We start from the raw sequence: 16,479 nt of genomic DNA, 5'->3' as shown, positions 1-16,479 counted from the left end.
TTCCATGGAATAAATAAGAGGTGTTAATTACTTTCGGAGAACCCTACATGTTTGTATGTTTTATATACATATGATATGTGTATTTTTTTTTTTTTACACATATATGTATCTCTAGCCATAATAACCAGAGATACTGCTGTGCATAGGGCCCAACCTTACCAGTGTGAGCAAGTGCAGGAATACGTAGCTGTAAATCCCTGAGTTATCTTCTCCTTGTTGTACACACAGCAGGAAGCCGGGAGCAAGCATTTGCCATTCTGCTTTTAGCAGAGAGGAAGTGGGAGATGGTGTCTTCTCACTTTTTAACTGAAACTTAGAAAAAATAAAAAAATTGGGAATTTTGGAGTCTGGTTTTGGAAGTAGAGAGTAGTTTTATCGCATTTCCTCATCAGAGTGAGACAGAGATAGAAAACTGAAAGTATTTTTGCTCTCATTCTTGTTACTTTTTGCAGTGTTTAGAGCACTGTAATGAGGATATTCTTTTTTTTTCTCCTAACTAAAATGTAACCTAAAAATAGTTAATGAACAGGAAAATTAGGAAAATTAGGAAAAATTTTAAAAAGTTTTCTTCTTTCCATAAGCAGATGAACTAAAATAGTAAAAATGATTATTTCTACAGTATCAAAGATTGCAGTGCCAGAGATCATAAAAAAGTCTTTTAATTTTTTTAAGTGTAATGTATTAAAAAGTACAATTATTGTATGTGATTTTCAGTATTACTTTTTAATATTATTTAAAAAGAAAATGAAATACATCCATGCTTGAAAAAGCTGAAGATTCCTGATTACTATTTATTTATAATTTATGTTGTGGGGATAAAGCAGCAATCATGGATGAGTACAGCCACTTGTCTAATGGCTGTGGTTCAGTAAAGATGTATCAAATGAATAAATTACAATTTCATGTTCTGAAAGTTCGGTGGAAACAGTTCTGTTCTGTATTAAATTTCTAGCATGTAGTCTTTATGAATAAAATATTTTCTTAAAATGTGTTTCTATTAGTCTGGCATCAAGTACCAGCTTATTAGACTAGGTTTTGCTGAGCTAAACTGCCTCTTTATTTTAGAAGATAATTACAGCAATCTGTATGGGCAGATTCACCTAGCCCCCTCCCAGATTCAGCCGTGGAGTTTTGTATATTCACTGTATTTGTGTATTCAGTATATTCTCCTAAAGTTTTTCTCCTCTAGGTTTTTACATGTTTTCCTATTAAAATCTTGCCAAGACTCCTGAGAGTTTTAATGCTCTAGTTAAGATTTTTGATTGAGGATGAAATTGTGACTCTTAAATTGACTCTTGTGTAAAAATCTACCCATAATTTTCTGACTATTGTGAACCTAATGTATGAGTTTTTATTTTACAGAAACAATACAAGAAAGACCTGGAAACTGAAATTAAAGGGAAGGGCATGCAAGTTGGTCCAGATACTCCTGAGATAAGACGAGCCAAGAAAGCTTCTGAAATTGCAAGCACTGTAAGTATCATGCCTGGTCCAAGCTTTGCCTCTGACATAATGAACATTATTGTTGTTGAGAGTTCTGCATGACAAATAATCTAGACAATAGACATATAACAGGTTCACTAAAGACCTACTCTGTTGAGCTTTATGGAGTTTGAAAGTTATGTAGTCCACATGTGGGGAAATCTAAATGTTCCCAGAACTTCGACCCTTAACCATGCCTGGCCTTGATTGTGTTCAGTAGCTGCAAGCCCTCCTACTTTTAGGTTTACATAGCAGCTGCTTGTTTAGGTAGGGCCAAACAATAAACACAGCTAGAGACATGCTAAAAGCCTTGTGATCTGAGTGTCGCAAAGAACAGGTGAAGGGTAAAAATTGCTGACTACATATTCCTCTGGCTGTGACTGTCGAAGTTGGAAAGACAGATAAATATGACTGTCAAATATGGAGAAAGCAGTCTGTTAAAAGAATTTTTTAACCTGATCGCAGCTGTAGTACAGTTGAGTTGTATATAGATCCTACAAAGATAATACTGTTGAACCAAAAGTTGTTTGATTCTTTATGGATGATGCTTGGTGGAATTGAACAGAGAGGAAAAATGGAAGGATTTGTTTGCTGGACATCTGAGTAATGCTAATAATATTATTTTCAGAAAGAATATAAGAAAGACTTGGAAAATGAAATTAAAGGAAAGGGAATGGAAGTGGGCATGGATACTCCTGATATACAACGAGCAAAGAAAGCTTCTGAAATTGTAAGCCAGGTGAGTACAGATTGGATCTATTAAGATTACTTTTGAAGTGAAATGGAATGAGATGTTAAAAAAAACTTATGCTAAAAGGAATAAGCAGAGCACAATTTAAAGAAAAAAAAAAAGAAAAATCGAATTACAGAAATTGAAGCAGTTCTTTTGAAGGCTAATCAGTGATATCAGTATAGCTTTGAAGACAATGTGTGCAAATAACCATGGAATTAGTTATACTGCATACTCAGGGATATGTCTTTATTTAATTTTATTCCAGTTCAGTTCACTGGATTTTACTCTAATATACATTATTTTTATTTAATCTTAATTTATTTTGCAGAAAGAATATAGAAAAGATTTGGAGACTGAAATTATAGGAAAAGGGATGCAAGTTGGTCCATTTACTCCTGAAATACAACGGGTGAAAAGAGCTTCAGAAATAGCAAGCCAGGTAGGCGTAGTTTTTAATTTGTGTGTAACAATGAGTGCTGGAAGTACATTGCTCAGAATACTTCTCTATCTCTGTAGAGGCTTTCAAACCTATATGAAATTAATTTACACATAGAAAAAATCTTACTGCCTGATTCTTATTTGTATTTAGGCCTGTCATGCCACATAAGTTGTCTTGAATTTTTTACATCTACTTGCAGATCTTTTTACATTACCTAATGGGAAGAAAAAAATATATGTGTTTTCTTTACTGTCAGCTGTTCCACATAGATAGGGACACAAGGGTTCCACAGTGATAGGAATATCATGGAGGAAAGATGTTGAAATTAGTACTGTAAATGACTGTTGACACTCGTCAGCAATAAGCATTTTTTTTGTGGCAGTTTGTGTATTCTAAGCCCTAACGAAACAGGGAATTGACATTTCAAAATTATTTTTCAGAAAATGTACAAAGACGAAGCAGAGAAGATGCTCTGTAACTACTCTGCTGTCCCAGACACTCCAGAGATGGAGAGGATAAAAAGTACTCAGAAAAACATCAGTTCAGTGAGTAATACTGCTTCTCTCTTTCACATTTTCAGATATTTTCTGCTTAAATAGTGTCCCTTGTGCCTTAGCATGAAATAGGGAACTTATGAGTAAATGTCCTTTGAACTGTTTGCAATATTTTCCTGGCAAAGTCTGTATCGCTCATTTCTTTCAATAAAAAAATAACCAGTTTTTTCTAGGTGTGACACTTATTTTGATTTGCTAAAGCACTTATACTGCCTTGCCATACCGCAATTATTTTTAAAAGATTTCTTTTTCCATCAAGCCCCAGGAGCATTTTATTTAAATGGACAAAATAACTAAGGCTTCTTACTGTGCAAATAGGACTTTTCATCTGTTTCCTATCATATGTACAGAACACTAGCATTCTGGTATAAAATTAGAACAGAGCAAGTGTCATAAATATATGTCTAATGATTTTATGATACACTTGTCACATTTTAAAAATGTTATGCTGGATTTAAGTTTTAATCTATCCTCAGATATAAATTATGAATTTAGATTTTGAAGACTGTCCAGTTCATGATTGTTGTGTTCAGTTCCATTTCTTCTTTGGGCCCATTGACTCTGCTGTTAGTAATTCCGGTTTTACTTTTAATATAACTGAAGAAAAGATGGAGGGCAAATTTAGCCTTTAGAGCCACATACTGTCCAGTTAGTGTCTGTTTTTCTGGCAGACTAAATAATACTAATAAAGCCAATGATTTGAGAGAGAAGCATTTAAGTAACTCCAGAATTTTAGCGTTATCTGACACAGATGTAATTCTTTAGAGCTTCTCACAGCTTCACCACTACAAGTACAAGGTCTATTAGTTTCTCTCAGAGGCAATTTCCTGGTGCTCTCACGTATCACCGTGGCATCCTTAGGGAATTCAGAGCCTGAAGGGAAAGAAGTTGAAGTCTCTGAGGGTGTTCTGGACTGCTCTACTTCTCCTTTAACCTCTTTCAGCCATTAGGTATTGGCTCCTTTCCTTCCCTCGAATGAGAACAGCTGAAAGCTGCATCTTCCTAATATAAGCTGCTGACAGGCCCCCTGACCCCAGTTTCTTGTAGCCTGTTGCCTCTTGGTTTTGAATGGTGCTTAGCTGCATGGTGTGAAGGCAATTAGCTCTGTATCTGCTGTTGCTGGCATCCTATACCAACACCCCATGTAATGGAGGGGATCCCAGCTAGCCCCTACTGATCTGCTTTCTTCTCTGCTTCAGTGTTTGATAGCTTTTGATTGAGTTCTCAGGTCAGCAGATCTAAGCAGAATGGGCTCACTAACAGTCAGATACCAGCCATGTAAAAACCATGCACTACTTAATTAAGCCTTTTAGAGCATTTGATGCATCTGAACTCATTGCAGCAATGTATGTCCAGTCTGCCAAGACTGACAGTCCTCTTTTGGATTTATGTAGTTAGTGTACTGCATAACATGAAATAAAAGCATTATGTCTTTGAGGTTGTGTTGTGATCAGCATTTCTGTGTACCTGAAGTGGATCTTCCAAAGGTAAGAAAGCTGTTCATAAGTGAGACTGAAGAGAGAATTTAGTTAGTTTAGTTTAGTTGGACAAATTAGATTATAAAGGTAAGTTTTTACTAACTTAAAGGAACACCTTTATGTAGAAAAAGTTAATGACACTTAATTGGCTTCTGATTTTTTTATTTCATCTCAAGTATTTTCCTGTTTTATGGGACCAAAAAAAGATGGCTAGCTCTGCAGATAAAATCAGTGCTGCTTATAGCTCACTAGCTCATTAGGCAGATTATTTACAATAGGATTTTTACTATTTAGTCTTCTCTTCTATAGAAAAAATTCTTAGTCTAATATTTTTTATCACTGCCTCCCTGGTAGGGGAGAAAAGTGTACTTTACAGAATTACAGAATCACAGAAGCACCAAGGTTGGAAAAGACCTACAAGACCATCCAGTCCAACCATCCACCAATCACCAATAGTACTTACCAACCATGTCCCTCTACACAACGTCCAAATGTTCCTTGAACGCCTCCAGGGTCGGTGACTCCACCACCTCCCTGGGCAGCCCATCCCAGTGCTTGACCACTCTTTCAGAGAAGTAGTATTTCCTAATGTCCAGCCTGAATCTCCCCTGGTGCAGCTTGAAGCCATTCCCTCTGGTCCTATCACTAATTTCACGAAAGAAGAGGCCGACCCCCAGCTCACTACAACCTCCCTTCAGAAAGTTATAGAGAGCAATGAGGTCTCCCCTGAGCCTCCTCTTCTCCAGACTGAACAATCACAGCTCCTTCAGCTGCTCCTCATCAGCCCTGTGCTCCAGACCCCTCACCAGCTTTGTTGCCCTCCTCTGAACCCGCTCCAGGGCCTCAATGTCTTTCTTGCAGTGAGGGGCCCAAAACTGGACACAGTACTTGAGGTGTGGCCTCAGTAGAGCTGAGTGAAGGGGGAAAATCACTGCCCTGTTCCTGCTGGCAACACTGTTTCTGATGCAAGCCAAGATGCCATTGGCCTTATTGGCCACCTGGGCACACTGCTGGCTCATGTTCAACCGAGCATCAATCAATACCCCCCCGTCCAATTCCTCTACACAGTCTTCCAGCCACTCTGCCCCAAGCCTGTAGTGTTACTTGGGGTTGTTGTGGCCAAAATGCAGGACCTGGCATTTGGTCTTGTTGAACCTCACCCTATTGGCTTCAGCCCAGCTATCCAGCCTGTCCAGATCCCTCTATAGGGCCTCAAGAGATGGGAAGGCTTCCCACATCAGAATAAATAGCAGCTATAAGCTGGGGCTTTAGTCCACAGTGGCTATGGGTGCCCCATAGACTAGCACTATAGAAAAAATTCAACTTATCCTCTTTCAAACAAAACCAAAGTAATATTGGAAAGAAAGCTAAGTGCTTGTTTGATTTTTTGATAAGTCTGTATTGCTGGCAGAGAAGAGATTATAATGGTATAATGATGCCCCTGAATATTCCGTAGGTCACATTGTGTGGCTTGTTAGCTCAAGCCATGATTTAGGATGTAGAGTGGAGAAGAGAGTTGAACATACATATGGTGCAAGGGTAGGGAGGAGAGGGAATAAGTTATCAGTAGAGTATGAAAAATCTGAACTGCTTACTTTAGTCCACAGTTTCAATCTTTATACTTTGTACTGATATGCATGTGCAAAATATTTTTCAAACTCTTCCTCTGAGCTGATTTTGCTCTTATGCGATAAAAGAAAATTTTCAATTGCTAAAGGTTTTCTGAGTATCTGAAAATGTACTCATATACTTAATTCTCCACTAGAAAACTCACCAGTACTGTCACCCTAGTTTATGGTCAGAATATTTCATGGTTTAATGTTTGAGAGAAGTAAAATTTTGAAGTAGAATAAACCTTGGTTCATGAAAATAGAAATGCTAAATGGTAAAGATTTATTTTATAACTGCCAGGACCAGACTTTTTCTTTTTAAACTGCTAGTCTGGAAATGCTTACTGGAATGGTAACATCTGTGACAACAAATGCTGAAATAAAAATAAAACTTCAGGAGTTTTTCCATCTGAACTGGTGCTTCATGGTTATTTAAATTATATCCACATTTGGAATTTGTGGAGCAGTTATTTACTGTCTCCTTCAGTAAATTTAAACGACTGGTTCTACTGATGTGCTTTTATTTTATACTTCATTGAAACGATTGAAATGAGGAGAATTTCGCATAGGTTGCTCTGAAAGTAATGCCTCCATTTATTTCCACAGAAAGCGCAACAAATGCAAAGAGCACAATAAAGCTATTTGAATAAATTCTTAGCTACAAAGCACTATTTTTCAGCATAGTCATTCCACCATTAGCTATGCATTTTGACCTATGGTAAGCAAGTGATGCTGCACTTGTAAAAATCTGCACCAATGGAGGTGACCCACTATATCACATCTGCTCTGATGGCACAGTTGATAGGGAAATGTTGCTTATGCAGTCTGAAGACCTGGAAGTCAGAAGACACCAAATCTGGGCTATATAATGGGTGTGGTAGGACAGGGCACCAAGGATTGGCAATGTACTCCACAGTCTTCAAACTGGTATGGGCTCTAACATTAATGTGTTGCGAGAGGAAGGTTGTCTTCCTCTCTGGTCCATCTATGAAACTGTAGGCCTTCATCTGAATTGGCTTCACGATGCAGCAGTCAGAGTTAATGGTTTGTCTGGGTTCCAGGAAATTCAGAAGGATTGTTGGTTTCCTATCCCAAAAGACATCACTTTACCTTCTGAGGGCTGTGTCTTGAATAATTCCCCTTCAGTGAAGAGTTCACATGTTGCCACTCTATGAACTGCTGTTTTGACACCAGCTCATGGTGGTGACACCAGTCTCTTCACTGGTAATGAAGCAATCCAGGGAACTGTTACCTTCAGCTTCGAATTGGTTCAGTAGGTCCTAAATAGGTCCTAACAAACTTGCATACGAGTTTCTTTTTGTTGCTGTGTGATCATTCATATGATCTACCTGGTGCAAACTTTGCATGTGTACTTTGGTGTGACAGCTGTGCATGGTTAACCAGTATTGATGCCACTGCTGAAAAGCACCACCCACCACTGTGTTCACATCCATTCTGTGGAGCATCAGTGGGTGCAGTTTGCTCCGTATGAAGGAATTCAATTCTACCTCTTTGCTCCACACACATTTCCATGTTGAATGCCATTTTGTCAGACTGCCCCTCTGCTACCATCTGTCATTCAACAACAAAATGGAACAGAAGGTGGGAAGGTTTAACCTTGACTGCCATACCACCAACATTAGCCTCTGACATTGTGGGCCAACATAATAAAATAGACGACTTTACTTCCACAGCATTCCTTGTATAAACTGCTTGTGTGACTTTTCAGAACAGAGTTTTTAGATACAGTTCACAGCCTTCTGGCTTGAATGCAGAAGACAAAGATTGCATGACTTGGATTGTAGCTCTGGCTCTCCGGGTTATTTAGTCACAAATATGTCATTTTCTGTTTTGTTAAATTAGAAGTAATAATATCTATTAACATCTCAAAGGATTTTAAAATCTGAAGATTAAACCCAAAATTAAAATCTTGCATGTACATGCATTTTCAATTATACTGAATTCAGTGAGATTACTCAAGCATAAAGTTGCATTTTTAAATGTTCATTAACGCTGATTTAAATTTTGATATTATTTTGAAAGTATAAACTGTCATTACAAATGCTTGCACATATTTGAAGTCAGTCTGAAGGGTAATAATAGCTTGTCTGGTTTACAGTGGAAAACAAATAAAATATTATTATAGTTATTGATAATTGGTCTGATTTATAAAAAAATTGAAGTATTTGCTTTCTTAGCAAGATTTGTCAGACCAATTTGAAACTTGGAAAATTGCCCAGTCCTTTTATGAGAACTTGTACTTGCAATGCTATCATTCTAATAATTACTTTTTCTTTTTGGGAAATAAAGGTGTTTTATAAGAAGGTGGTAGGAGCTGGCACAGCTGTTAAAGAGACTCCAGAGATTGAAAGAGTAAAGAAAAATCAGCAGAATATTAGTTCGGTGAGTGTTATTAACAGTGATTATTCTTATGTGAGTAAGCAGTGGTCAGATTTTTTTTTCATTTTCTTTACTAAAAATTCTATGTCTTCGTGTCATGTATCTCATTCCATTACTATTTCACTGGATTTCAGATATAAAGCTCCATTCTAGCATAGTTTTTCTGAGTCCAAAGGTAGAATTTCAAACTGAATGATTATTAAATATAGGAAGAAAATCATTTGAAGAAAGAGTTTTGTCTTTAAAGAGTGAGAAATGCAAACTGTATTGACTGATATGCCAGACTGAACTGTAGTCATAAATCACATGACAAAAATGAAAATCTTTAAAGATTTTTTGAGTCTGCATGTATTACACAGGATTTGGTACCATTTATATTTCAAGAAGAAAGAAATGAATGCTCATCTCAAACCTTGTGAGAAGGTTGAGGATTTATGCCTCTATGTGTGCTGATAAGCTGATGTCTTAAACTTAATTTCTAGTTACCTGAGCAGTTTATTTTGAGAGTAGTCACACCCACACCTACCCACGCACAAACAGACAGAGGCTTACTAGGAGAAATCGTACTCATATTTTTCACTGGATACATTTTAGAGTGAAATAGAAGAATGCTCTTGTGCGTCGCGCGTAGCACTCGAGTGCTCAAGCTAAGACAGCTTTTGCTTTTTCACAAAGTCTAAACAGTGGTGATGAAAGGTAGATCGGTATGCTGGTAACTGCACTTGAACAAAAGTGTATCAAGAGAAATACAAAATGTGGTTGTGACTTTAATAATAGTGGTTTAGTAGCATGCCTTTTGCTGTGCTAGCCTATGTGGGGTACTTATGATTACTTAGGTTTTGTACAGTAATTATTAAAATGAAAGTATGTCAAATTTAAAGGCAGCACGAAATAAATTTTTAAACTATTTGTCAGTAAAAGGGAAACTGTATGATGTAATTCACAGGAGCCCAAAAATAAAAAAAACAAATTACACCAATTTTCACTCTTTGAGATTTAAATATCTTACACATATCCTTGAATTTAGCCAGGATTTAGGACAGTTTTAAAACTGCTGTGCTGGATGATTTTAATGGAATTTGATGCTCATCAGCAGTGCAAAAACCCCAATTAAATAAGAAAGTCTGACCAAAATAGCAGTCATCATGTATTACGCAACAACAACAACAACAACAACAAAAGTCCATTGCATCACGTTCTGAAAGTGATCAGATTCTTCCAGATGACATCTATTGGAGGCAAATCTCAGAACACTCTGTTTTCTTCTTCTGAAAAACAAGGTGATGTCAGCCAATGTGGTTGAGCTGATCTCACCTGTTGTGATGAATAGGAAGGATGAGACAGCCTCATAAATAGTTAGTGGCTCACAAAACTTTAAAAGCAAACATCAGACCCGTGGACTGAAACTGAATCTGAACCAAGAATATACAAATAACTAAGACGATTTTTTTTAACTTCTTTATATTAGAGGACTGGCAAGATGGACGCAGCATGAGGAAGAAAGTTTTTTGGGGAGAAGACTGTAGTTGTGTTTTTCTTTGTGTGAAATTCATCAGGAAACTCTTGTGATATGTCACTTAGCACCAAAAAGGCTGATTAAGACTTAAGCTGTGGACAATTTGAAGTATTTTAAGGAATAGTAGCACTGCCAATTTTTAAACTTACCTAATGCTCTCTATTAAAAGATGCTGTTTTCAACAGTTTAATACTTCTTACTTAACTGTCTGGACTGAAATTTTCCATTTCTGATCTGAACAGCTTTGGGCTGTTTTTGTTTTATTTATTTAATCATTTATTTATTAATTTAAGCCAAAGTGGCTTCCAAGAATAAGTTCACAGAAAAACAAGTTGTATAGCCTGTGTTAAAAAAAAGTAAAATTGGCTTTAGAGAAGAGAGTTGAAATCCATCTAGCAAATAGTATTTGCTCAAGTGGATTTAGGTGATAAAAAAATGAGGGATGAAGAATTGAAAGTATAGAAGGCGTTGGCTGTGACCAAAATAGAAAGGCCAAAGGTAGGATAGACAGGCAGAGTGGTGTGCTCCTGTGCATAGATGCATCCTTTCAGAGGTGAAACAGGACCCGAGGTTGCTTAGACTCTTTACTTCCTTGCTTCCTTCCAGCATTTATCTGTGATAAAAAATATTCAAATATTCAAAATATTATCTATTTCTTTAATGTTGGTGTCCACAGAGGTACCAAACTGCGCTTGTTCTTATGGGTTTGGACAGTCAATGTAAATGTTAAAGCCTACTGCTACAAACAACATGGGGCTTAGATAAAGGCACAGAAGGAATGTAAATACATTTTTCAGCCATGAGAAATTGCTTCTATGTTCAGGGAGTATTATTAAGGTCACAAAGTCAGTACTCAAGAGCATGAATACAAGTTCCTGTGTATAGGCCTTGTGATCCAATCCTTAACTATTAGATTTTGTAAAGTCCCACTGAGACAAACCTGCTTTGGTTTCCTGATTAACACAGTACAGTTCACTGGGAGCTGTCATTTGAATTCAGGTGCAGTATTATCTTTTGTTTTTTAAAAGATGTTACCAGAGTAGCTGCTACAAGTCTTTGCTCTCTCTAGTAAAAATAGTACTCTTCCTTATCACAGCTCTATTTCTCCTGCCTTCGGAGCATAGTAGAGGAGCTAATTTGTGCAAAAAGTCATGTACTTTAGTGAGGAGAAACTGCAGTGATTTCCTGAGGAAAGCAGAAATTCTGTTTTCAGAGTAGGAACTTAAAACAGTTTAAAAAAAGAAAAGTATGACAAAGCAGTCTTGATTCATATGTGAGCTACTCATTGAGTAAGGATCATTGATTATATATAAGGAATGAAACAGAATTCTCTTGAGAGAAACAGCTTTTGTTGATAAAGAAGGTTATTGAGCACATGAAGAGGAAAAGTATACAGTAGAACAAAGTATATTAAAATCTGAATGTGGAACATATTTGTATAAGAGGCAGAACTAAGGTTACATTGATGAAGTAACTTGTGTTGTTTTCTGACTTTTGAATGCTTGATTTTGCAGCCTTAAAAATTTGTTAAGAATAAATTTTGTACGCTACATAAATATAAAACTGCAAAAATAGATTAATTATACTATTCTCTTGTTCTTAATATTCTTTTGCTTCCGTGAGTCTTGCTAATGAAAAACATTTCCTACTATCATGTATCACTGCAGACACAATTTTGAATATTTTTGTGAATGTTGCTGTTGTATTTACCATTTTAAAGAAGAAAGCAGCATGCCATATTGTGAACAATGACATGGACTCTGGATATTGTTTTGCTACAGTGAAAAAGGGATTTGAAGCATAATGTACCAAATAGTGGACAGATATTTAGTAACAGACAGCAAGAAAAAGACATTGCACTAATTTGTCCAGGATGACTGTGTTGGATAGCATATGGAAAAACAGAAAATATAATGTCTTTCTTTTTAATACCATGTGCAGTTACCTCACAGTGTTTTCTCATTAAATTGAGTTCCATTTTTGATACATGTGGTGTATAATTGAAGAAGTGCTTCTAGTTCTTTGTGTCTTTCAAATTGTGGATTCTACCATATCCAAACACACTGTTCAGAAGAGAGGTGGCAAAAACATCACTAAATCTCTGACAGCGTCTTCAAAAGCATAATCCATCCAAACATCTGCATTCTTCATAATGTGCATGTTTTCAGAGAACTTCAACCAGACTTTGAAGCCACTTCCACATTCTACCCTTGCAGAATCACATCTGTGAAATATTTGGTTTCTGGAATGGACTGGTAGATTCTCCAGTAAGATAATACAAGACCAAGACATTGTCAAAGTCATGCAAATCTCCAAGTAGTATATGTGGCATCTCAATTACCGTGAAGATAGCTGCAATCTGATGTGATGTATATTCATGCCATAACAGTTTTAGGATACCAGGCTTGTTTTATGCCTTTATCTGTATCTTATCAAATAAGACCTATCTGAGACCGAGCAGTCTGTCTCAGAAATGAAACATATCTCTTCTTGCTCATGTCAGTAGTGCTGGTAGGTCTGGTCTAGCTATGCGGTGCATGCAAAGGATGGATTATAAAACTTGTGTTTTATTACTTGCCTATATACTTTATGAGTTGCTAATATTTCATAATATTTGTTGTGCAGGTTAAATACAAAGAAGAAATTCAGCATGCAACTCCTATTTCTGATCCACCCGAACTAAGGAGAATCAAGGAAAACCAGAAGAATATAAGCAATGTGTGCCCTGTTTTCACTGTTTGCAATCTTTATTGTGTGTCGGAGCCTCAGTGAATATGTGTGTGATGTTTGTGCTGGTTTCTGTTTGTCCACAAAGACTAATTTAGTCAATTAATAATTAAGATGTTAGCTCCTTAGCCCTGCACTTTAACTAACAGAGTGAAACATTCCTATTGAAACATCAGTTGTTTACCTTTGAAACAGAAAAATTACAGTAGTGTGAGTCTTAAGTATTGTGGTAGAAAGATGATGGTGTTTACTAAGGAATGATATTTTCCAGCCAAATGTAGTGTGCTCTGTGATGATTTCTAATGCATTGATGTACTCCTGTTACTTGGAAGTCTTTGCGTAATACCTTTTGCCGTGTTTACTAGGTTCAGTATAAAGAGCAGCTCTACAAAGCTACACCTGTAAGTGTCACTCCGGAGATTGAAAGAGTCAAGAGGAATCAAGAGAATGTCAGCATGGGAAGTTTCTCTCATTTATTCCTTTGCATAATTTCTGGGTATACAGGATCAGTATAACGTTTTGTCTCCAGAACCTGTACCTCTGCTTTAGTTAGCAGACTCAGTAATGGAATTATTTGAAAGCCCTCTTTTAGGAAGCAGTTTTGAAAAGCCACTCTTCTGTTCAGAAAATGGCATTTAAAACACTGCATCTCAACTGAAGAAATGGCTGCAGTTTTTTATTATAATGTCTTGGATATTTGCAGGAAATCTTCACGGATTTTTTTTTTTTTTATAGAATATTTATTCAGCTTTTTTTCTTTTTTCTTTTTTTTTTCTTTCTTTCTTTTTTTTTTTTTAAATGGGTAAAACTCAAAATCCACTTCTCTCCTGCCTGGCAAGAGGCTGGCTCCTCTCTAAATTTCCTATCAGAGTTTGCTTAATGGCTGAAGAAAATATTAGAAAGTTATTCTGTTTGTAGGAGCATGTGGAAGAAGGTAGGAGATTTTTGAGTATGCAGTTGCATTCTTGCAGAATTTGTACCACGTTGATGAGCCTTTCTCCTTAGTGAGACTTCCATCAGCATCCATATTTAGTGTGGCTGAATATGTAGGCTATGTAAGTTAAAACATGAATCATATCCTTATGGAATTTTTGTGTGTGGAGAAATACACATTTACAGTGTTTGCTGCTGAAATTCAGGTTTTTCATTTGCTCTGCGTGAGTTTATTACATTATTTGTGGTTTACTCCATTCCAAATAGAAGATATTTCTCTGTACTGCCAAAGACCAGTGTGGTAAATGTTGAGATATTGTGTGCATCTGTGTGCCTGTTCACATAAATGCATTAATAAGAAGACTTTACAGAAAGAATTCAAGGCTTTGCTTCAAAAACCAAGTTTTATAAGCTTTAATAAACTTCAAATGTATTTCAGCTTTTCATTTGTTTCCTGGATGACCTTTTAAATCATACATTTTAATGTAATACAATTTGATGTTGCTTTAGCTGACATAGTATATACCATTTTATTCTGTTAACTAATAGGTTCACTACAGAGAGCAGCCTGGCAAAGCTACTGCTGTGAGCATCACTCCGGAGATAGAGAGAGTCAAGAAGAATCAAGACAATATCAGCTCGGCAAGTTGTTTGGCTCTTTCTGTTGTTTAAATCGAGCGATTTTCAGTCGCTCGAGGTATATAACAAAGATGTGCTTTTGCATTTAAATTTGATATGTCTAGTAAATGTAACTACATCATCCATTGAATTTTTTTTTTAAATCCTTTGAATACATGACTGCAGTAATGGGCAACAAAAATATTAAGACTTATGGTTGTTCTTACAAAGCATGAAGATGATGTAGAAAGATGATGGTGTTTACTAAGGAAGAAGAGCTTTAATCACCAATAGATGAAAACAAAACTATGCTGGCCATAGCTCTTCTATTCAGAGAGTACTTTATAAAGCATTCAAATGCTGAATATTCTTACTAAGAAAAATTGGCATTTAATTAAATGTTTGAATAATAACCCAGTTGTATGTATTTTTTTGCATTTACTCCTTAGCTTATATTTTATGCTGTGCTTAGCTGGTACATAGTTTTAAAGTGGAGTTAGATCTTTGCATTTTTAAGGTCTGGGGTCAATATATTTACTAATACATTCATTACCTTTTGAAAATAGACTTGATTCTTTCATTACAAATGCACATTGAAATAGATTTGCGTAACTGAGGAGCAATACTTTGACTGCAATTGTATAGGTAATTCTAAAATATTTACTAACATTCAGTACATAGGTTACAGTACAAAGTAGGAGTTAAGAGTCCATTAGTGAAAGAATGACGCTAAAAGACAATGTTGTTTATATTTAGAAGAAGCCATAAGCCTTCACTAGGCAAAGAAAACCAACTACTTTTACTGTTTCACAGTTCTAAATGTGGGATTTTTTTTTCCTCTTTCTTTTCCCCCTCAGATAATTAACCATGGATCTATATTTCTAGCACAAGTATGTAAAATGAGCACAGAAGAAGCTCATTAAGAGAAATGTGACATTTTGTACTTAAAGCTACATAAAGCACATATGTTCTCTTTGAACTTTCTCACTGAAAACAGTATACCACATTCAGTCTTGTTCCAGACGTTGCTTTTGTGCTGCTAGCAAAAGCTAGCAAAAGCTAGCAAAGGCTAGCTACCTAACTGGAGTAAGAAGGCTTCCAAAGCAACACTTGGCTCATAACTCTTGAATTCTTTAGTGACCTAGAGGTTCTTATGCTAATCCCGATCTGGAAGTAGACTGAGGATGGAATCTGGGTCTGCTTGGGTTGTCATCAGCCATAAATGTATGCTTTAAAATTGTCCAAGACAAGTCAGTGGTATTTGGTTGTTACGTTGACCCTAACTCATAACCAGTTAACAGCTGATAAAAGAGTTATTTCACTTATGGTGTTAAGAAAGTAAAAAGTCAAGAGTTTCAACTTTCAGGTAACTTTTTAATTTTTATTTTATTTTTTTGTTTTTAGGTGGTTGATGGAATAAACATGCCCTTTGGTCTTAACAGTACAATCGCCCATCCGTATTCCCTTTTCAAAGTTAGGTCACTAGAAAATGAGTATAAAGAAAGAAACCTGGGCATTATGGTTTGGAAAGAGCGCCATTGCAAAGTGTGGTTCTCCCCATCCCTTCTCCTGTAAACAAAACCTTCATGTGTGCTGTTGTTGCTGTTTTGCAGGTGAAGTACAGCAGTGATCAGAGGCAGATGAAAGGTAGACGTAGTATGATTCTAGACACACCTGAGCTAAGGCATGTCAAAGAAACACAAAACAACATCTCAATGGTAGGGTCCTTCTTCTTATAACTAGAATATACTAAGGAATGGCACTTGACTTCCACTGGATTTTGCCTTCCATTAATATAGGTAACTAATGAAACTCTGCTCAAATATGGAAGGAATATTTTCTTCTTATGCCTGTTAAGGGAGTGTTTGCTAACTGCATATGACTGTAATGAACATTTTCAAAATACTAATAAACAGTTTTCTAGCAGATAAATGTCTGTTCTTTTTTTTTTTTCTTTTTTTTTTTTTTTTTTCTTGCTTTAAAATAAAT

At 36.3% G+C, this 16,479-nt stretch overlaps 2 protein-coding genes across 3 annotated transcripts in view; both read left to right on the top strand.

The window, feature by feature from the left end:
• Positions 1-16,229, top strand: part of LOC306948601 (uncharacterized protein) — a gene marked incomplete at both ends in the record, with an annotated part of 60,456 nt that extends 44,227 nt beyond the window's left edge. Inside the window, 10 exons of the mRNA XM_079538245.1 lie at positions 1,363-1,473; positions 2,111-2,221; positions 2,544-2,654; positions 3,095-3,199; positions 8,607-8,699; positions 12,838-12,930; positions 13,305-13,448; positions 14,422-14,514; positions 15,895-16,011; positions 16,104-16,229. Coding sequence (XP_079394371.1) covers positions 1,363-1,473; positions 2,111-2,221; positions 2,544-2,654; positions 3,095-3,199; positions 8,607-8,699; positions 12,838-12,930; positions 13,305-13,448; positions 14,422-14,514; positions 15,895-16,011; positions 16,104-16,229 — 1,104 coding nt within the window. The remainder of the gene's footprint in view (positions 1-1,362; positions 1,474-2,110; positions 2,222-2,543; positions 2,655-3,094; positions 3,200-8,606; positions 8,700-12,837; positions 12,931-13,304; positions 13,449-14,421; positions 14,515-15,894; positions 16,012-16,103) is intronic.
• Positions 1-16,479, top strand: part of LOC306948731 (LIM zinc-binding domain-containing Nebulette) — a gene marked incomplete at both ends in the record, with an annotated part of 234,835 nt that overhangs the window by 195,881 nt on the left and 22,475 nt on the right. The window lies entirely within an intron of this gene.

Source organism: Tetrao urogallus, assembly GCF_951394365.1.
Source record: "Tetrao urogallus genome assembly, chromosome: 7".
In the NCBI taxonomy this organism is placed as follows: domain Eukaryota; kingdom Metazoa; phylum Chordata; class Aves; order Galliformes; family Phasianidae; genus Tetrao; species Tetrao urogallus.
This window is presented reverse-complemented; position numbering and strand designations above follow the sequence as displayed.